Here is a 22,755-nt window from a genome sequence, read left to right on the forward strand (position 1 = left end):
TTCCGTTGAGTTTCTATTTATAAAAATACACCACAGGGGCTTCCCCTACAGTATTTCAGTTTAAAAAATGTAGTTGTGGACACTTTCGTTTTGGTTATAATGCTAAACTGAAGAAGGTGCCACGAAATCACAACTTACAATGATTTATATATGCTGAATATGAAAATCATAAACAAGAAAATGCTTAAAATCTAGGTTGTAAGAACAAGACTGATTATTTGTTCAAAGACATCACGCCAATTTATTGTTTTTTCGCACTCAACCAGTGGATGTTGACGAGATAATGATATTACAGGAATTTGTGAGATCAATACATAGTCACAAAAGGTGTTATTCGAAAAAGAATAAGTAACTTACATGACTAAAAGGGTGATAGCTATGACAGCAAATATTAAAGGCAGGATGTATCTTAACTTGATTTCTAACAATGAACCTATCATGTGTTACACAGATTCACACATCAAGCTAGGTGATCTAATGCTTCTCAAATCTCTGATGCCAAAACATACTGTTGATCCCATGGTAAAACAATGCAAACTCTGAAGGGATCTTCTATTTCATCATCTTTGTGTATTTGTATCAGACACCAGGGAGAGAGAAAATCCATGCATCATCTTATTACAAACAGTCAAAGTGGTATGCAGTTCAGACGACAAATAAGAGGGCGATATACTAATGGTTTGACACTACCCTATGCAAAGAAATATGATGTACTTCATTATCTCACGTTATTTGATGGATTGCAAGTTGCATCATTAGGATAAACTCCGCGAGGAAAACGGATGAGAAAGAATATACATTGAAACATACAAAATGAGCTGACATGAGTTAACAAGAATATGTAGAAGGAAGCACATCAAATAAGTAACTACACTGAAATAGCTACCTGGTGCAATAGACAAAGGTTTGCTTACATACTGTTCGGCATTTGCTAACAATATCGAGAGACACAAGGAAGCCGCTTTTAGGCATCGAACTAATGTAGACTTAGGACATATATCCATGGCACCGCTATGGCCATAAACTGGACGGTCTTACTCCTTGAACATAGATAATAATGTCATGTATCAAGTGTGAAAGCCTTTAGTTTTCATCAGACAACCACTTTGAGAAGCAGGGAACATATGGTATGTATGTAAAAGCACAGGAGGGTCCAGGAGCGCAGATAGCTTTCACTGCCCCGCTATCCATATCGTATGACACAATACAATCACTATTCCCACGCCACCCCGCATGAAAGAAAATCAGATGCCGTTCAGGATGGATTGCAATCACCTCTCTGTATCCAGAAAAATGGACGTGACGCCATTCAGGCAGCGGTGTTGTGCAGACAGAATGCTTTAGGATCCAGTGTTGGGTATGGTAATCCTCGAGAGCCCAAACCGATAGATGGCGGTCTTCACTGTTATGTAACTGCACCAAATACAGGTGCCCCTGTGACAGCCCGATCAAACAGCTGGAACCTGTTTCCTGAGGTGCAGGTATTTCCCCCCATCTGTTCAGCTCCATGTCCACCGTGACTACCGAAGAAGCAACGGTAGCGAAATGCATGATTCCGTTATAGAGCACGCTTCTGGAAGCACTGTCCACTCTACAATCGCGACCCCACCCGCTCTGCCGGTAAGTCCAGGCTCCAGTTTTGGATGAGTAGACTTCTACTCCAGCGACGTCAGTGTTCAGACCAGGCCGGTGACTGACGAGCAGAAATACTCTGAAGTGAGACGACGCAGCTGGGTCGAAAGCCAAACGCACGATGGGGCTTCGTGCCATCTTCTCTGCCTCCGGCAACCGGATCCAGTTCTCAGTCGCAGGATTACACACGACATAGAAATATTCAGGCTTCGGAAACGAGGTGGCGCAGCGGCAGAGCAGAAGACCATTGGAGGAGTCGATGAGTAGGATCTTATAATAGCTGGGCATGAAGGAAAGAGAGGGGTCGACCATAGGCTGTCCTCTTCCCGACACATTGGTGAATTGGCTAAGAAACTCACAGTGACGCGACCATGTGGTTATGCTGCGGTAGAAGAAGCCGGACAGGGTCTGGGGCGACTTTTTGCGGATCTCGGGATCGGAGCAGAGGGCGAGCCATGATTTGGACACGCACTTGAAGCGGCAGAGCGAGATGTACGGTACCCGGGAGAGGATGTGCAAGACGAGGTCGTCGGTGAGAAGGCTGGCCGGCGACAGCCGTCGCCGCATATTCCTAATGTTCTCCTCCATCCCGTAGGGTCGGGACGGGGATCCAATCTGCAAAGGAAGGAACCACCGGAAAGCAAATCAAAACACACAAAATCTGACTCATGTAAGCATCTGATAAGAAGATTAAACTAAAGACAAAAAAAAAAACATTTACAGAAAAAGATGCAAGCAACAGGCAGATAACAGCGGCCTCACCTCCAGCTGACCTCTCCCAGCAGCGTGTTCTCGGCGCCGTGCCGGCGCGAACGACACCCAACGGCGAGACAACCCCGCCAAGCCGGTGGAGACAACAACAAGGAGCAGCAGGCGGCGCGGACGGGAGGGGGGCGTACTGCCCAGAATCGCCTCCCGAGATCCAACTCAATCACCAACCGGGAAGAAAGGGGCCAGTCCTATACACCGACCAGGCACCGCACACCTTGGCGCCTGGCCCATTTAGCTCTTTTTTTTGTTATCTGTTACTATTTTTAAATTTGTTTTTCTATTTTCTTTTTTTTCATTTTCTTTTCTGTTTATTTTTCCTTTTTATTAAAATTCGAAAAAGTTTAAATTTGAGAATTATTAACATTTGAAAATTGTTCAAATATGAAAATGTGTTTTTTTAATTCACAAGGAGACAACCTCCCCGGTTCCATTTATAACATAAACGAAACTATTGCTCAGGAACATATTCAGAGTTTTTCAAACTGAAAAGCTAAAACAAGGCCGCAGCTTTTGGACCGGAATGATAAGTTTTTAAACCTAAATACTACCTGCCCACATTGAGGAACTGAACCAAAAACCTCAGCTCAGCGCCAACAAAAGCATGCCAACTCTCTAGCCGAGACTATCCAAAAGCCACCACATGAATTACATTACACCAGCACCAGCAACTAAAAACACTACTTGCAAGCTATTTTGGAACCGATCATCTCAGCACGATGTGGACCGAGGAAAAAATTCAAAAATAAAAACAAATATAAAAATTCTTCAAATATTAAGACGGCAACAAAGGTTACATGCACAGTTAAAAATATTAGGTTTTTTTTTGCAAAAACTATAATGCCACGTGTCAGCTTTTGATTGATTGAGGACCAAATCTTCACATAATTGTAAGTTATAGGACTACGGCTACGCGATTTGCAAGATGTAGGACTAAACCTTCACATGATAAACAAGTTGTAAGACCTTTAGTGTAATTAGCTCCACATTGTGCTACAGTTCTCGCCTTTCCATCGCTGTATTGGTGAGGCCTGGATTGTGCGCAAGACTAGATCTAGGTACTCCAGTTTATATTTGATGATCTGCTTAGGGCATGTACAATGGTAGGGAAGTCATGTCTTCCCTTAACCATCCACATCATCTATAGAAGGCAACACGTACAATGGGGTGATGTTAGCATTCCCTTAGACTTGCCACATCAGATTTTTGCTTAGTTGGAGGAGAGAGAATGGAGGGAGAGAAGGTTATCTTTCCTTAGCTAAGGGATGATCTCTTATGAAATAAGAGAAGGCTACTTTCCCCATTGTATGACTTATCTTCTCTTAGTCACATAATTTCCTACTAAAAATAATTAATTATCATTTATTGCAAGGGATGACAATAAGAGATAATGCATTGTACCAATTATATTTATCAAACTCTCTAGATGACATGGACTGATAAGAGAAGACGTGCCTTCCATACCATTGTACATATCTTATTGTCATCCCTTATAATTAATGAGAATTGATTAATTTTGGTAGAAAATCATGTTGATAAGGGAAGACATGTCATACTATGATGCAACTGGTCTTCTCTTATTTTATAAGGGATCATCCCTTAGCTAAGGGAAGACAGCCTTCTCTTTCCTTATTCTCTCTCCTCCAACTTAGCAAAAATCCTACGTGGCAGCTCTAATAAAAAGCTGACATCACCCCATTATACATGCCCTTAGAGCATCTCCAGTCACGTCCCCCAAACCGTCCCCCAAACGGCGCCAGATTGAGCGTTTGGGGGATGTGTTTCGTTCGTGCCGCGTTTGGGGGACGTCGCTCCCCAGCCGCCTCCCCAAACGCCGCCCCCAAACACTAAAATACTCTTTTTTTGTTTTTTACATTTTTATTTCAATAAAGAGAAAAAATATTCCACAAACTAATACATAATTGGGTACGTGGTTTACATAAAGACATAATTTGGAACATGGTTTTCCACAAACTAATACATAGTTTGAACCATGGTTGACACAAATATAAAATATTTCAAAAGAACTAAACCTAACTAGGCCGGACATCGAAGGTTTCGTGTGTTCGCTGCCAAGAAAGAACACTCGAGGGCACACCAAGTCAGCCAAACTGGAAAATCCAGCTGGTGAGGGTGCCCCTGTTGGTTCTTTCGAGGAAGAACAAACAGAAACCTTCGTGCATATATTCGCTGCGAAGAAACAACACTCTTCAGTCGCCGTCCTCGTCGGTGCTGTCGCCGTGGTAGTTCCGGCGGCAACGCGCCTCGTCGAACACCTTGACGCTCATGTCCATGTCGCAAAAGTAGGAGAACAGGAGGACGAAGCCGGCTTCGAGGCGGTGGTAGCGCGCAAACTTCTCCAGCCGATGTGGAGGTACATCTTGCGGCGCGCGTCGTAGATCACATCGACGATCCACCGGTAGCACCTGCAGCCATCCTCCCGCAGATGCAGCGAGCGCGAGCGCTCGTTACCGGTGACGTAGTCGGCGAAGGAGTCCGGCAGCCCCTGGATGTTGTGCGGGTCGCCCTTGAGGACGACGATGAACTCGAACAGCACGGCCCCCTCCTCATCATGCATGTCCAACGATGAGGACGACGACGGCGTCGCAGGCGACGGCGAGCGTGTAGCTCTGCCGCGGCCACGACCACGACTGCGGCTGCGAGCTCGGCCTCCTCCTCTACCAGTCATGGCGTCGACTCTTGAGATGGTGGCGGTTAGGGTTGGGGAGGGAGGCGCTAGGGTTTATGTGTGAGAGGGACGATGAGAGGCGACCCTTTTTATAGGCCGGAGGGAGGCGGGGGAGCGGTGGTGCTCATTAACGGCGACAGGCAGAGCTAGGCGCGACGAGACACTTCGGTGCGCCTCTGCGGGAACTGCACCGTCGCTACATGCCAATAACTTCCATCGCGAGGTAGGCGACGGTTAGGTTAAAATTCAATGTGCCGCTGTCGGATCAGCCCCGCCACTCCCCACCTCGCATTTCGGTGTGTCCGGCATCCCCGGTGCGTCGCCTGTGAGGCGGGGACGGCCGGAGACCGTATCGGGATGCGCCGGACAAAAAGCGCCTTTCGAGGACGCGGCTGGAGATATTTTTTTTATCCGGCGCACCTCAAATCTCTTTGGAAAGATTTTGGGGACGGGACCGGAGATGCTCTTGAGATCAGATCTACGTAGCACTCGTGTCGGCCTTTTGTGTCGGCAGAAAGAACCAGATCAGGCATCAGCGTCACACCCACACCGAGACCCATCGTCCCGTCGCCTTTATCCACAGGCGACCAATGCCAACAGGCAACAACAACACGTCGTTTACAGTCCACACGGGGGCGCGTCAGGCGAAGAAGAGCAGGCCATCCGCCAGTCGCCGCGCCTCGTCGCGGCCGAGCAGCTTCTCGACCACGGCCAGGGCGTACTCCATGGCGGTCCCGGCGCCCCTGCTCGTGATCACGTTCCCGTCAACCACCACCCTGTTCTCGCACTCGCTAGCGTCCGCCAGTAGTCCGGTCATGGAGGTGCACGTCGTCGCCCTCCTACCCTGCAATTTCACACAGCATCTTCGCGCGAGTCGGATACGATGGATCGATCAGAGAAGAATTGGACAAGATACAATCGTGCTCCGACGCTTACCGTGAGCAGGCCGTGGGGCTGGAGCACATGAGCCGTGGCGGCGCCCATCGCGCCGTAAGGTCTGTTCGCCTCTGCCTGCTTCTTCAGCAGGGTGACCAGCTTCGCACTGCCACCCAGCGTTTCCGCGCCCGGCATGCCGCCCTGTTTGAGGAATCGAGGAAACAGAGGTGTCAATTAATCAACCGGTGGCCACGATCGATCGATCGAGTTTTACTGAAGGTTTTTGCGCGCTAGGTACTTGCCGGCACGATGATCAGGTCGAACTGCGTCTGACTCTGATCGGCGGCGGCGTCGTCCAGCATCACGTCGGCCACGATTCTCATCCCATGGAGCGCGGCGATCTCGAGGCCGTCCTCGACGGACGCGACGACGACGCTCGCGTTGGCTCTGCGCAGGGCGTCGATGATCGTTATCGCCTCCATCTCCTCGCTGCCGTTGGCTAGTGGGAGAAGAACCTGAAGATCCAAGAATTGGAGGCCGGCAGGCAAACAGGATTTCAGAGAACTTCATGACCCGGAAGTGAAATTTTGAAGGGAGTAGCCAATGAACCTTGGGTGTGCCGCTGCACTGCCACTGGACTGAGTTGAGTTCTTTCATGCTATACCCAGCTTCGTATCTCACAAGCTAATGAACACCAAAAAGACATGGTGTAGTTAGTTCGAATAGTACTAGACAACTACGGAGTACCTATCAAAGGAAGTAGCACAGCAAGAATCCGCACCATTGCTTTTGTGATCTGCTCGACCTTCTCCTTCCCATGGAGCTGTTCGACCAAAGCCAGCGCAAACTCCGTCGATGTCGCCGGACCGCGGCTCGTGACGACCCTGCCGTCCACCACCACGGTCGCGTCCACGGCGGTCACCTCGGGAGGGAAGTATTCCACGAACAGTGGATGAGCAGTCGCCTATGGTTAACGTACGCGCGATCAGAATTACTATCTGGTCGAGAAGAGCCGAGCAATACTGATGTGGTGTTAAGTACACTACCTTGTGGCCATTGAGTAGGCCCCAGCGCGCCAGCGCCAGCGGCGGCGCGGCGCAGATGGCGGCGTAGAGCCCTCCCTTCTGCGCGTGCCTCAGCACTATGCCCTCCAGCGCCGCGCAGGCGCCGAGGTTCGCCGCGCCGGGGACGCCTCCCTGCATCGATCACACGAGGAAGAGCGTCAGAGCCGTGGAACGACCAGAACGACAAGAGTGCGGACGTACGGGGAGGACGATCAGGTCGTAGGAAGCGGCAGAACAGTCGGCGACGAGCGCGTCGGCAATGATCTTCACGCCATACATGATCTCCACGAGAAGGGCGTCGCCAGCGGAGGCGACCGTGACGTCGGCGCCGGCGCGGCGGAGGATGTCGATGGGGACGGACGCCTCGACCGGCTCCGTGCCGGCCACGATCGGCACCAGCACCTGCATGCTTGTCGCACAACGTAGCTACTGAGCTCAGGCGATCGATCTCGCCGCACGCAATCACCGTATTGACTAGTGGGAGAGCCACAGCACGTACCTTCTTCTTAGGGGAATGAGACGTGGCCATGGTGAGCTGCCGTGGTGTTGATGGAGAGGTGGCGTGCTGATGTAGTACCGGTGTGGGGGTGAGCAAGAGGCTGATCAAGATCTCCATAAATATCTGGGAACGGTGCATGATTCCGGTGGTCGACGCGCGGCGAGACATGCAGATCAATCAAGCTGTCGATAATCAACGTCATGGGACCTTGCGTAATTTCGCACCGAGACGAAAAACAGGCACGTAGGACGTATGGCGGGGGCCACTGCCGATATAGATAAGTGAAGGAAAAGTCATGGGCTCATACTCTTATGGTCATGGGCTGAGGATGAACCTCGTTATTGTTGTGGTCGAAAGCTGGCTCAGAAATCTGATGCGTGGAATTTATGTACATTTTTAGACCATATATTATGCATGGTTACCATTTATCTTCGAGGACTTAATCTAGCTACAACTATATTTATTATACATGACTGCTGAATACCCATGCGTTGCTACGGGTTTTCTTTGTAAAATAATCATCAAATTGCATCTTCGGTCAACCCTCTCTCACCTCAACCAATAATACTACCCAAAATAGCATCTCTCCGCTCTCGAACCAGAAACACCACCACAGAGGAATATACTCGTGTTGGTTCTATTTTGCAAACAGGCAAACACATATAGTAGCGGGTTTTTTTTATATCCTTCCCTCGATGCTCTGTAATTTCTCTTTGTCTCTAAAAACCACAGTGTCCGAATGCAGCATCATAAATCAAACCCAACCATCGTCGAACCTCCTCCCCCGCCAAGCTACCCAATCACCCCCTCCACATCAAGGACCTATAGCCCTAGGCAGAGAGAGATCAGTACATGGGTGACAAATGTACACCCATTATGTTTTGGCAAAATCTTGTATATCTATGTCTAGTTCACATGTAGATCAACAAAAATTAAGTAAATTAGGAGAAATATGAGTAAAACTATGACTTTGTACATCCATCATTCATACGCTGGCTCCGCCATTGCCTATAGCAATGCAAGCAGAGGAGACATATCAAGCCATCTTGGCCTCAGGCTGGTCCTCCCAACTCTCATTGATGACGGATTTCGATCGGCTAGAGAAAACCAACGACAGAGAGAAACTCAGCCCTGAGCCCGCTCGCAAGCCAACATCTTCTCTCGCTGATGCTGGTGAGGAAGCCGCGACCGTAGGAATTTTTACCCCAAAAGACCATCTGCCTCAGAGTGAAATGCTAGAAAGGACCACAGGTAAACAAAATTGTCAAAAGTACCGTGGCGGCACGTGGAGCTTGCCGGCATCAACAGAGGATGCTTCTGTCATTTAAAACAAAATAAAATACATTTTTACAAGTAATCAAAAAGTCTGAATTTTTTTTTTTTTTGAGATTGTTAGTGATACATCTCACAATAATGCAAAATCTTAACCTGATATTCTTTTTATTTTGTGCTAGAAGAAAAATTGAAAAAATCTGATATGTTTTGTAGATTTGAAAATATACTACTAACTCAGATCTACACGTTTTGTTATTTTTGTGTAGCTCAGAATATAAAGTACTTGAAATTGATATTTTACATGTTTGTGGGATACGTCATTGACTATATGCAGATTTTTTTCTGAATTTTTTGAACCTTAAAAATATATTTTTTGATTTTTTTTAAACAAGATTACTAGTGCTAATGTGGACCAAATCTCAATCCACCCTATATGCCATTTCTCATCAGGGCCAGATTGGAGGCCGGAGCTGGTCAGCGAAGCCGGCCTGGCGGTGCGCTATGCGCAGGCGCTTTTCATCCAAGAGAAATCTGAGGCGTGACTCCATACCGATGTACAAGTGTTTCATATCGGCAGCGGTGGGCTGGTGGCGCGGCTCAGGACGACATATGCGTTGAGCGTGGAGGTCGAGTTAAAGGTTACGATCATTTGGTGGTGCTTTGTAGGGAAACTGTGTGCTAGAAACGTGTCCTCCGCGAGAAAAACGAACATAATGCAATAACATTCCTGCAACTATCCAATCGTCTTGAATGTCGATCAAACAAGAACATATGCAATAACATGCATTGTAGAAAAAACATACGGAGTATTACCATACCAAGAACTAGGAGCATATCCAAATAAATGGATTTCATTTATAGATTAGGTACTTGGTAGTACAAAATGAGAAACAAGTCCCTAGAACAAGCTTATTGTGATAAAATTAAAATACAATTATTTATCAAGAAAATGAAAATTAGACAAAACAAATATGAATGCCATGGTAATATTTAAATTAACAAAACATCCATGTGTATGAACCAAGCACATCGATAACGCCCACGAACGGAATGGGTGCCACTCACGGGGTGCCAGCGGCATCGTTGTATGTCTTGGCCATAGCGAAGTACATGTCGGCGTCCTTCTTGAGGGCGGCGGCCTTTTCGGGCGAGGCAGTTTTGGCCTCCTTCAATTTTTCGGTGCCCATGGAAAAATGCCAGACTGCCGCAGCTTGGTTCTTGCAAAATGAGTTGCACTTAGGGGAGCATACATCCATACCTCCTTTACACTCCTTGATGCAATCTTCCCAACAGACGGCCACCGTTGATGGTATCATCGCACCCACCATGATGGCGATAAGGAGTATCGCCAGAGTCGCACTCTTAACATACTGTGCCATCTTTCCTAGGTTCCCAATGTTGCTTTTGGGTGGTAAGGGGTTGTTTTTAAAAAGAATGGGAGGCTTGTGTATATTATATATATATCAATGCTTAGCAGAAGAAAGTGTGGCTGTGAGAGATCCGTGGCAAGCCTGCGGTACCAGTTTCATGCATGCTATCCACAATGCATGGATAGCCATTCCTTTCTTTGTATTGACTAAATCATGTCGGTGCCATGTGTTGGCTATGAAAGTATCTAATTTTTTTTTCCGATGGTATAGGAAATATGCCCGAGCGTTGCTATGGGTTAACTTTTATTAAAAACTTTTTTAGGCTATACAACTATATTGTTTGCAAAACAATCTTGAATCAGCATTGTGGATATTACGGTAATAAAGGAAACCTCACAACAATTTAATGTCATACACGATGAAGATACCATTGAGGTAAAAATAAAACTTGGATACTTTATTTGCCTCATATCATCTACAAGTTGGTCTAGTTTAATTATCTATAGCACCACACAAATTCACTTGGCACATTACCTAATAATCATGTGGGTCTATTAGGAATAGCATCAGATGTTGGAAATTTAAAGAACAATCCAACAGTGGAAGGACATCAGGCCCTCGTACTTAGGAACCATGGGCTAGCTCTTGAGAGTGAAACCCAAACGCAAGACATTGGACTGGCCCTTTATGGCCACTGAATGTGTGCAGAATAACCGAAAATAACACTAAACTATATTTTACGGTAATACTCCTTCCTTAGCATGATATAGAGTGTGCATTGATTTGTGCGAAAGTCAAACTCCACTAATTTTGATCAAGTTTATTGAGAAAATTATAAATATCTACAATATTAAATGTACTAGTTGAATGCCCGTGCTTCGCCACGGCTAAAAAAACTTAACTATTTGGTAGAACAAAATTTATCGCATGAAATTTTAGTTCAAGAATTATGTCCTATTATAGCTATGTTGTACAACCTCAACAGTTCCTTGTTTTTCTCACGTTCTGTAAAATGTTTATAAATCAATAAAAAAATGTTTATTAAAGGAATACAGTAGGAAAGAAGTTTTGATTCACAATGCTACCTTATTTGATATGGTATCCATACATGGTACAAAACAAGTATCGGACTTGTTTCTTCATTCAGCCACCGATCTACAGTGGCACGTCATAGAATCAATTTACTCCCTCTCTCAGTCCCACTTATATGAAAAGGCTAATAAACCCGTCTTAATTCATCATACATGGTAACTAAAACCACGAACAATGAGTCTATAATCAATTCCCCACAAATTTTGCTGCATCACAACCTTTTAAATTATATATATTTCTTCCATGTAGGTATCTTCCTCCTCTCGGATGTCCATCTATTCTCTTATCGGCTATAGAGCCAATGTTTTTTTTACTTCCAACCAGCAACATCGTATATTGCATCATTTCATCATCGTATACGTACATTTTCCTAATCATTGAATCTCCGCGATTGAAGCCCCTACCGGTGAACTCACCAGGTAGCCCCACAACACTCTACCTTTTGCATGTTGTTGTTATTGTTCTCCGCTATGTTGCCATCCTCCTTGGCATCTCTTTTCCATGTACCTTCTCCTACCTTGGAGAATTAATTTTTGAATATTTGATACTCTTTTTTCTTCTCTCCACTCTACATCCACATTTGTCCCTATGATGATGCTTGACTCCTTGCATTATTTCACTCCAACTTTGTCCGTGCGATTACGCTCAACACTTAAAAGTGACATTCGTTGCGATGGAATATTAATAAATATTTACACTTATTTTTCACTATAAAACACACATGTGAAAGTGCATGAACCTTGTGATTATGTTACAAACCCTGACATCTATTTTCCATTTACCATCTCTAGAGGCAACTTGCAGCAGTTCATATTCTCTCTTATGTCATATTCGGTTAATCCCATTCAAGGGGTTTCAGATTTTGACATGCATGGACTTATTCCCCCTCAATCTGATTCAGTAGCCACCAAACCGATGGATGGAGCCATATTTCACGTCTTGCTTTAATGAAGCTAAAGGTCCATGTAGAAAGTCAGCCCCACTGGATTCAACAAGTTTATAAGCACTTCAGACAAACACTCTCGTGGTTTCTGATTATCCGATAAATATTAATATATTCTTGGTGATATTGGTCACCCACATATCTCTTGCTAACACACAAGCACACACGCTGCGGTCCTTCCCTGTGACTCCAATGTTGCCGGAGTCGGGTGACTTGGGGACGAGGGATGCGAGGTGCGATTGCCGGCTTCAACTACCATCAGGGAGGCATGAAGTAGTGTCGACCTCACGGTCGAAGAAGAGGGGTGCTGGCGGCGACTGACCTCGCCGGCAGCCAGCATGGGCTCGGGGGAGGAGGCCACCCATGCCGGCCAACCACCACGACAGCTGCACCCACATAGCATACCTGCCGACCACCACAGCCGCTGCACCCTGCACCGCCACCACGTCCTGAAGCCGAGGCCCCGCACACGCCCAGATTGGGCTACGACTTGCGCCCTCCGGTGTAGCCCGAGCGGGGGCGACACTGCAAGAGGAGAGCTTGCGGTCCGCCTGCCCGACTCTTCGCCAAATTATATTTTGTAGCTTCATCAAAGAAGAATATGGATGATCAACCAAGCTGATGATTAACACTTGATTAAAGAAGCTGGTGGTTAGATTGCATTTGGGCAGCTACTGTAAGTTATGTATCTGAAGTTCAGATTCTGAACAACCGTACCAACTAAGAATACGAGTGAAGTGCAACAAAATGGAGATATTTGGAAGACTTTATTTTATTTTATTTTCATAGTCTGTACCAAACACTGAAGTATAAATTGTGAATCATTTCGTGTATATAAGATAAAGTATGTACTGCAATCTGTTGATCAATGTAGCTAGTGTGCAGGGCAGCGCCTAAGCTAGCAGTGTATACGTGCTCTTGATCAAAGAAAAGCTGCGACAAACTATTAAGCTAGCTAGTGTGCCTCGGCTGTCCGTATTGTTCAGCGGACTCCGCGAGCAGCTGAACGTGGTTACGCGGACTCCACGAACAAATAAATTAGCTTGCGCGGCTTAGTCGGCAGATGCAACGGATTTCACGGAAGCGTCCGTTTGCATCCTTAGTGGTGGAGAACAGATCGACGGCTTTTTTTTTTGACATAATACAGGAGCAGATTGGAACTTTGTTTCTTTTTCCGCGTGAGGGACGGGAGCTAGTAGTTAGTTAGCTTAATTAGCGCGAAGTATGGATTAAGATGTGATGTGCCATGCCGTTCGAGGCTGGAGTTGTTTTGTTAGTTGCGTTTTCTTTGTGACGTGAGGGTATTATTGTCCATCCTAAAAATGTGACACCAGGCATTCACCAGTTTGCTCTTAATAGTGTCCATCCTAAAAATGTGACACCAGGCATTCACCAGTTTGCTCTTAATAGTAGAGATATCATATTAAAATATACTCCAGGATGAAGCAAATGGTATTGATTTGTGAATTCCCTGGCTGGCGTTTGACCGCTCGGGAAGTCACTTTTCTTCGGCGCGGAACGCTCGCGAAGCGAGGTTATTCCCTTTCTTTTGTCTTTTTCTGTTTTGGACATTTCCACGTTTTTTTCCTTTGGTGGCTGACCGTATGAGGATTGGAGCCGCCGGCTGTAGCGTTCGAGGCGGGAGAGCACCACTGCGCCATGGGCCGGAGGGGCGCCGACCAGCGCACCGGTTGCGCGCGTGCTCTGCTCTCCACCCTGGGCTTCGTGAAGGCCTCCGCGAGGATGTCGAACAACACCATGTAGACCAGTATCCCTGCCGCTGCGACCTTGAGTAGACCTGCAAGAGAAGCATCGCTGCCACAGGAGGGGTCGTGAGGGAGAAGAGGAGCGCAATCGCCTTCACGGATTTGTTCCGAAACATTGCCTGACGCTAGGGGGAAAAACAAGGTTGAGGCAGAGGCGGACGAACGAAGTGGGATTGCGTGGTCTCACACGCAGCAGACCGTTGAAGGAGGAGCCTGCTGGCACGGATCAGCGACGGGGCTGGCAGTTGAGGGTGGCGGCGGTTCTGGAGGTTGGGGGAGATCGAGTGGGGCGATGCGTGGGATGCTCAGGTGCGGGGATAGGGGAGGGTCGGATTGATTTTTTCAGTGAGAAAGGGGTTGGATGTAAAAAAGATAACAGAAGCTATGGTCCTGTGATAAATTTTGTTGTTTATTAGCCAAATGTTGGGTCAACGGAAGAAGGAAATTGGGGAGGGGAGGCTCGACACTAGCTCCAGTTCGTGTAACAATTTTGCTTTTGTCAATTCTTATTTTTCCAATTCCCTTTTAACAATTCTCTTTTATTAATTTTATTATTTTTGTCGTTTGGATCAACTTTTATATTATTTTTTTCGGGCTAGTGATTTTTAGAGTGGGTAATAACGGGTGAGGAAATTCACTTGCAATTTAAATAAACTACTACTTGCTACTCAAATTAAGTACCGTCTTAAGTTGTAAGCTAAAACAAAGCCACTAAAATGTTCTAAATAAACTTAACTTTTTAGGGTTAGTAGATTTTCACATTTACCGAAGGGTTGATAGCTTGTAAGCTAAAAAAATACATCCGCACCGCTAGAGGTACCCCGATGCAACCGGTCGCCCTGGGCCGCATGGCGTCCGCGGGCCCGAATGGGCGAACCTGATTGTGCGGCAGTCGGGAATAGGGACCACTTCCATTTATGATCGAACAGGCTGGTCGGGATGTGACCGCAAGAAATTGACTGGACGATCAACAGCCAAATAGGGTCACCCATTGATTTGATATTTTAAATGTTAATATTTTTTGGTCCAACTTAATCAAAATTCACACAGTTTAACTTGCAGAAAATCTTATAGGCGCTATATTTTTGCATGGTGGGAGTATCATCAAAAGTAGCAACATTTAGATCCAGGACCTAGGAGACACAAATAGTGAAGTATATGTCTGCTTGAGAAAAACCGAATAAAAGCTGTAGGGCCAACGCAAATAAAGATCAAGCACCCAAAAGAGGAGAAGGCCACTATTAGCAATTTAGAAGTGAACTATTTGAAGTTCGACCGATACAGATTGACCGAGTATTACAAAGCCAAATTAAGCTGCACATTAACAGTAAACAATAGAGCATCTACATCTACAATGTGATTAAAAAGCCTGCTCTCTGGAGTCCCTCTCTCGAGTCCCTGTTGAATTATCAACTGTACAACGATCGGGACCAACATCAATATCTTAAGAGATGGCGCTCTATTATTACATGCATCCACCCCTTCCAATCCTGACCCGTCGCTCCACCTCCTCCGCGCGCCACTCTACGAGCTGGAGTCCTTGTGGCTCGCCCACGTCCCGGACAGGCGCCCGTTCCAGTACGTGGTCGGGAACGAGCACTGCGGCTGGTGGTTGCGACTCATCCCATGGCTCGAGATGGGGGCGCCAGAGTCTTGTATTCGGCAGCGTCCTGGAAGGTCTAGAAGGAGACAGGGTTGTGAGGGGAGCAGGCGACGCTAGGGGAAACTGCTGCTGGTGCTAGGAGGAGGAGGTGGTGTGAGGGTTGTTGCAACCGTCGCGGGGCAGCAAGGCGGGGATGGATAAGGTGCAAGGCTGGCTTTTTTTTCTGGCTCAACGGAACAGTTATTTCACTTAACGGTGACAATAGCAGTAATTTTGTTCGACAATGAGGGGCAAGAAAAACGGACGAACAAAAATCCTTATATACTAAAAAGAATGCCCGTGCTTTGCAACCGGAGAAAAAAGATTACACCATGAAGACAAACAAATTGTCTTCTCGTTGGTACATCCATGTTGTGTCGTAGAAATTAGTCAGTTTGAACACATTGATACGTCTCCGACGTATCGATAATTTCTTATGTTCCATGCCACATTATTGATGTTATCTACATGTTTTATGCACACTTTATGTCATATTCGTGCATTTTCTGGAACTAACCTATTAACAAGATGCCGAAGTGCCGGTTCTCGTTTTCTGCTGTTTTTGGTTTCAGAAATCCTAGTAACGAAATATTCTCGGAATCGGACGAAATCAACGCCCAAGTTCCTATTTTCACCGGAAGCATCCGGAACACCCGGGAAGGACCGGAGGGGCACCGGGCCCCTGGACCATAGGCCGGCGCGGCCCAGGCCCCGGCCGCGCCGCCCTATGGTGTCGTCGCCCCTTTGACCCTCCTCGCGCCGCCTCTTCGCCTATATAAAGCCCCCGGATCGAAAACCCCGATAAGTTCGACGAAAACCACGTAAACCTTCCGGAGCCGCCGCCATCGCGAGGCCAAGATCCGGGGGACAGAGTCTCTGTTCCGGCACGCTGCCGGAGCGGGGAAGTGCCCCGGAAGGCTTCTCCATCGACACCGCTGCCATCTCCACCGCCATCTTCATCACCGCTGCTGCTCCCATGAGGAGGGAGTAGTTCTCCATCGAGGCTCGGGGCTGTACCGGTAGCTATGTGGTTCATCTCTCTCCTATGTGCTTCAATACAATAATCTCATGAGCTGCCTTACATGATTGAGATTCATATGATGATGCTTGTAATCTAGATGTCATTATGCTAGTCAAGTGAGTTTTACTTATGTGATCTCCGGAGACTCCTTGTTCCACGTGTGTAAAGGTGACAGTGTGTGCACCGTGTGGGTCTCTTAGGCTATATTTCACAGAATACTTATTCACCGATGAATGGCATAGTGAGGTGCTTATTTATATCTCTTTATGATTGCAATGTATTTGTATCACAATTTATCTATGTGCTACTCTAGCAATGTTATTAAAGTAGTCTATTCCTCCCGCACGATGTAATGGTGACGAGTGTGTGCATCCGTGTTAGTACTTGGTTTATGCTATGATCATGATCTCTTGTAGATTATGAAGTTAATTATTGCTATGATAGTATTGATGTGATCTATTCCTCCTACATATGCATGAAGGTGACAGAGTGTGCATGCTATGTTAGTACTTGGTTTAGTCTTTTGATCTATCTTACACTATAAGGTTACTTAAATATGAACATCTAATTGTGGAGCTTGTTAACTCCGGCATTGAGGGTTCGTGTAATCCTACGCAATGTGTTCATCATCCAACAAGAGTGTAGAGTATGCATTTATCTATTCTGTTATGTGATCAATGTTGAGAGTGTCCACTAGTGAAAGTGTAATCCCTAGGCCTTGTTCCTAAATATCGCTATCGCTGCTTGTTTACTTGTTTTATCTGCGTTACTATCGTTGCAATACTACCACCATCAACTACACGCCAGCAAGCTATTTTCCGGCACCGTTGCTACTGCTCATATATATTCATACCACCCGTATTTCACTATCTCTTCGCCGAACTAGTGCACCTATTAGGTGTGTTGGGGACACAAGAGACTTCTTGCTTTGTGGTTGCAGGGTTGCATGAGAGGGATATCTTTGACCTCTTCCTCCCCGAGTTCGATAAACCTTGGGTGATCCACTTAAGGGAAAACTTGCCGCTGTTCTACAAACCTCCGCTCTTGGAGGCCCAACACTCGTCTACAGGAAAAGGAGGGGAAGTAGACATCAAGCTATTTTCCGGCGCCGTTGCCGGGGAGGAAAGGTAAAGGTACTCACACTCCGGACCTCGGCTACTAAGCTATTTTCCGGCGCATTGTAAGTACTCAAAGCTATTTCCTTTAGATCCTGCAATTGCAACTTTTTGTTTCTTGTTTACACTAGTTTGGCATAATGGACAAGAATGAGCTTCTTATGCTATTTCCTGATTTAAAACATGGATTGTTTGATGCAAAAATTAAAAAACCTATGGAATCTTATTTGCATGCTGGTAGTAATATTAGTATGAACGCTTTGAACACCATTGTTGATAATGATATAGAAAGTTCTAAGCTTGGGGAAGCTGGTTTTCATGATCTTTTTAGTCCCCCAAGCATTGAGGAGAAAATTTTCTTTGATGATACTTTGCCTCCCATATATGATGATTATAATGATAGTGGTATTTTGTTGCCACCTACTATGGAGAGTAAATTTGATTATGATTACAATATGCCTCCTATATTTGATGATAGCTACTTTGTTGAATTTGCTCCCACTATTACTAATAAAATTGATTATGCTTATGTGGAGAGTAATAATTTTATGCATGAGACTCATGATAAGAATGCTTTGTGTGATAGTTACATTGTTGAGTTTGCTCATGTTGCTACTGAAAGTTATTATGAGAGAGGAAAATATGGTTGTAGAAATTTTCATGTTACTAAAATGCCTCTCTATGTGCTGAAATTTTTGAAGCTACACTTGTTTTATCTTCCTATGCTTGTTACTTTGCTCTTCATGAACTTGTTTATTTACAAGATTCCTTTGCATAGGAAGCATGTTAGACTTAAATGTGTTTTGAATTTGCCTTTTGATGCTCTCTTTTGCTTCAACTACTATTTCTTGCGAGTGCATCACTAAAACTGCTGAGCCCATCTTAATGGCTATAAAGAAAAGAACTTCTTGGGAGATAACCCATGTGTTATTTTGCTACAGTACTTTGTTTTATATTTGTGTCTTGGAAGTTGTTTACTACTGTAGCAACCTCTCCTTATCTTAGTTTTGTGTTTTGTTGTGCCAAGTGAAGCCTCTAATCGAAGGTTGATACTAGATTTGGATTTCTGCGCAGAAACAGATTTCTATCTGCCACTAATCTGGGCTGTTTTCTCTGTAGAAAAATCAGAAAAATATGCCAATTTACGTGCGTGTTCCTCAGATATGTACGCAACTTTCATTAGTTTTGAGTTTTCTGATCTGAGCAACGGAAGTATTTATTAAAAATTCGTCTTTACGGACTGTTCTGTTTTGACAGATTCTGCATTTTATTTCGCATTGCTTCTTTCGCTGTGTTGGGTGGATTTCTTTGTTCCATTACCTTCCAGTAGCTTTGAGCAATGTCCAGAAGTGTTAAGAATGATTGTGTCACCTCTGAACATGTGAGTTTTTGATTATGTACTAACCCCTCTAATGAAGTTTATAAGAAGTTTGGTGTGAAGGAAGTTTTCAAGGGTCAAGAGAGGAGGATGATATACTATGATCAAGAAGCGTGAAAGCTCTAAGCTTGGGGATGCCCCGGTGGTTCACCCCTGCATATTCTAAGAAGACTCAAGCGTCTAAGCTTGGGGATGCCCAAGGCATCCCCTTCTTCATCGACAAATAATCAGGTTCCTTCTCTTGAAACTATATTTTTATTCGGTCACATCTTATGTGCTTTTCTTGGAGCGTCGGTTTGTTTTTGTTTTTGTTTTGTTTGAATAAATTGGATCCTAGCATTCACTTTATGGGAGAGAGACACGCTCCGCTGTAGCATATGGACAAGTATGTCCTTAGTTTCTACTCATAGTATTCATGGCGAAGTTTCTCCTTCGTTAAATTGTTATATGGTTGGAATTGGAAAATGATACATGTAGTAATTGCTATAAATGTCTTGGGTAATGTGATACTTGGCAATTGTTGTGCTCATGTTTAAGCTCTTGCATCATATACTTTGCACCCATTAATGAAGAAATACATAGAGCATGCTAAAATTTGGTTTGCATATTTGGTCTCTCTAAGGTCTAGATAATTTCTAGTATTGAGTTTGAACAACAAGGAAGACGGTGTAGAGTCTTATAATGTTTACAATATGTCTTTTATGTGAGTTTTGCTGCACCGGTTCATCCTTGTGTTTGTTTCAAATAAGCCTTGCTAGCCTAAACCTTGTATCGAGAGGGAATACTTCTCATGCATCCAAAATCCTTGAGACAAACAACACTATGCCATTTGTGTCCACCATACCTACCTACTACATGGTATTTCCCGCCATTCCAAAGTAAATTGCTTGAGTGCTACCTTTAAACAATTCAAAATTTATCACCTCTGATTTGTGTCAATGTTTTATAGCTCATGAGGAAGTATGTGGTGTTTATCTTTCAATCTTGTTGGGCAACTTTCACCAATGGACTAGTGGCTTCATCCGCTTATCCAATAATTTTGCAAAATGAGCTGGCAATGGGATTCCCAGTCCCAAATTAATTAACAAAAATAGACACTCCTCCATGGTATGTGATTGTTGGATGGCACCCGAAGGATTCGGTTAGCCATGGCTTGTGTAAGCAAAGGTTGGGAGGAGTGTCATCATAATAAAACTAAAATAAAAAGGCACTCCTTCATGGTATGAGATTGTTGGCAGGCACCCGAGGATTCGGTTAGCCATGGTTTGTGAAAGAAAGGTTGGAAGGAGTGCCATCCAAAAATAAAATAAAATGGGATCCGCTCTTTGAAGGTTTGTCTGGCAAGGGGGTTAGAGTACCCGCTACCATTCGTTGACAACAACATACACCTCTCAAAACTTTATTTTTATGCTCTCTTTATGTTTTCAAAATCAAAGCTCTAGCACAAATATAGCAATCAATGCTTTCCTCTTTGAAGGACCATTCTTTTACTTTCAATGTTGAGTCAGTTCACCTATTTCTCTCCACCTCAAGAAGCAAACACTTGTGTGAACTGTGCATTGATTCCTACATATTTGCATATTGCATTTGTTATATTGCTTTGCATTGACAATTATCCATGAGATATACATGTTATAAGTTGAAAGCAACCGCTGAAACTTCATCTTCCTTTATGTTGCTTCAATACCTCTACTTTGAATTATTGCTTTATGAGTTAACTCTTATGCAAGACTTATTGATGCTTGCCTTGAAGTACTATTCATGAAAAGTCTTTGCTTTATGATTCAGTTGTTTACTCATGTCATATACATTGTTTTGATCGCTGCATTCACTACATATGCTTTACAAATAGTATGATCAAGGTTATGATGGCATGTCACTCCAGAAATTATCTTTGTTTATCGTTTACCTGCTCGGGACGAGCAGAAACTAAGCTTGGGGATCCTGATACATCTCCGACGTATCGATAATTTCTTATGTTCCATGCCACATTATTGATGTTATCTACATGTTTTATGCACACTTTATGTCATATTCGTGCATTTTCTGGAACTAACCTATTAACAAGATGCCGAAGTGCCAGTTCTCGTTTTCTGCTGTTTTTGGTTTCGGAAATCCTAGTAACGAAATATTCTCGGAATCGGACGAAATCAACGCCCAAGTTCCTATTTTCACCGGAAGCATCCGGAACACCCGGGAAGGACCGGAGGGGGCACCGGGCCCCCGGACCATAGGCCGGCGCGGCCCAGGCCCCGGCCGCGCCGCCCTATGGTGTCATCGCCCTTCGACCCTCCTGCGCCGCCTCTTCGCCTATATAAAGCCCCTGGATCGAAAACCCTGATAAGTTCGACGAAAACCACAGAAACCTTCCAGAGCCGCCGCCATCGCGAGGCCAAGATCTGGGGGACAGGAGTCTCTGTTCCGGCACGCTGCCGGAGCGGGGAAGTGCCCCCGGAAGGCTTCTCCATCGACACCGCTGCCATCTCCACCGCCATCTTCATCACCGCCGTCTGCTCCCATGAGGAGGGAGTAGTTCTCCATCGAGGCTCGGGGCTGTACCGGTAGCTATGTGGTTCATCTCTCTCCTATGTGCTTCAATACAATAATCTCATGAGCTGCCTTACATGATTGAGATTCATATGATGATGCTTGTAATCTAGATGTCATTATGCTAGTCAAGTGAGTTTTACTTATGTGATCTCCGGAGACTCCTTGTCCCACGTGTGTAAAGGTGACGAGTGTGTGCACCGTGTGGGTCTCTTAGGCTATATTTCACAGAATACTTATTCACTGATGAATGGCATAGTGAGGTGCTTATTTATATCTCTTTATGATTGCAATGTATTTGTATCACAATTTATCTATGTGCTACTCTAGCAATGTTATTAAAGTAGTCTATTCCTCCTGCACGATGTAATGGTGACAGTGTGTGCATCCGTGTTAGTACTTGGTTTATGCTATGATCATGATCTCTTGTAGATTATGAAGTTAATTATTGCTATGATAGTATTGATGTGATCTATTCCTCCTACATATGCATGAAGGTGACAGTGTGCATGCTATGTTAGTACTTGGTTTAGTCTTTTGATCTATCTTACACTATAAGGTTACTTAAATATGAACATCTAATTGTGGAGCTTGTTAACTCCGGCATTGAGGGTTCGTGTAATCCTACGCAATGTGTTCATCATCCAACAAGAGTGTAGAGTATGCATTTATCTATTCCGTTATGTGATCAATGTTGAGAGTGTCCACTAGTGAAAGTGTAATCCCTAGGCCTTGTTCCTAAATACGCTATCGCTGCTTGTTTACTTGTTTTATCTGCGTTACTACTGCTCGCAATACTACCACCATCAACTACACGCCGACAAGCTATTTTCTCGGCACCGTTGCTACTGCTCATATATATTCATACCACCCGTATTTCACTATCTCTTCGCCGAACTAGTGCACCTATTAGGTGTGTTGGGGACACAAGAGACTTCTTGCTTTGTGGTTGCAGTGGTTGCATGAGAGGGATATCTTTGACCTCTTCCTCCCTGAGTTCGATAAACCTTGGGTGATCCACTTAAGGGAAAACTTGCTGCTGTTCTACAAACCTCTGCTCTTGGAGGCCCAACACTGT

At 45.0% G+C, this 22,755-nt stretch overlaps 2 protein-coding genes across 2 annotated transcripts; both read right to left on the minus strand.

The window, feature by feature from the left end:
- Window positions 1-975: 975 nt before the first annotated feature.
- LOC124687046 (F-box protein At5g07610-like) lies at window positions 976-2,241 on the minus strand. Its single transcript, XM_047220903.1, has one exon. The coding sequence runs from the start codon at window positions 2,218-2,220 to the stop codon at window positions 1,084-1,086; it is 1,137 nt and encodes a 378-aa protein (XP_047076859.1). The 5' UTR covers window positions 2,221-2,241; the 3' UTR covers window positions 976-1,083.
- Window positions 2,242-5,596: 3,355 nt separating this feature from the next.
- On the minus strand, window positions 5,597-7,659 carry LOC124687047 (protein DJ-1 homolog A-like). Its single transcript, XM_047220904.1, has 8 exons — window positions 7,529-7,659; window positions 7,231-7,431; window positions 7,012-7,161; window positions 6,747-6,929; window positions 6,575-6,649; window positions 6,268-6,480; window positions 6,026-6,166; window positions 5,597-5,933 (listed from the first exon to the last, which is right to left on the minus strand). Exons 1-8 carry the CDS (start codon window positions 7,643-7,645, stop codon window positions 5,730-5,732), a joined length of 1,284 nt encoding a protein of 427 aa, XP_047076860.1. The 5' UTR covers window positions 7,646-7,659; the 3' UTR covers window positions 5,597-5,729.
- Window positions 7,660-22,755: the final 15,096 nt, after the last annotated feature.

This window comes from Lolium rigidum, chromosome 2 (genome assembly GCF_022539505.1).
Source record: "Lolium rigidum isolate FL_2022 chromosome 2, APGP_CSIRO_Lrig_0.1, whole genome shotgun sequence".
NCBI lineage: Eukaryota > Viridiplantae > Streptophyta > Magnoliopsida > Poales > Poaceae > Lolium > Lolium rigidum.

Excerpts from the sequence above, each read along its gene's own strand:
- LOC124687046 (XM_047220903.1), bottom strand. The coding sequence starts at position 2,220 with ATGGAGGAGAACATTAGGAATATGCGGCGACGGCTGTCGCCGGCCAGC.
- LOC124687047 (XM_047220904.1), bottom strand. The coding sequence starts at position 7,645 with ATGGAGATCTTGATCAGCCTCTTGCTCACCCCCACACCGGTACTACAT. Across the intron at positions 6,167-6,267 it reads TCGACCTGATCATCGTGCCG|GGCGGCATGCCGGGCGCGGA; the intron begins GCAAGTACCTAG and ends TTCCTCAAACAG. Across the intron at positions 5,934-6,025 it reads AGCCCCACGGCCTGCTCACG|GGTAGGAGGGCGACGACGTG; the intron begins GTAAGCGTCGGA and ends GTGAAATTGCAG.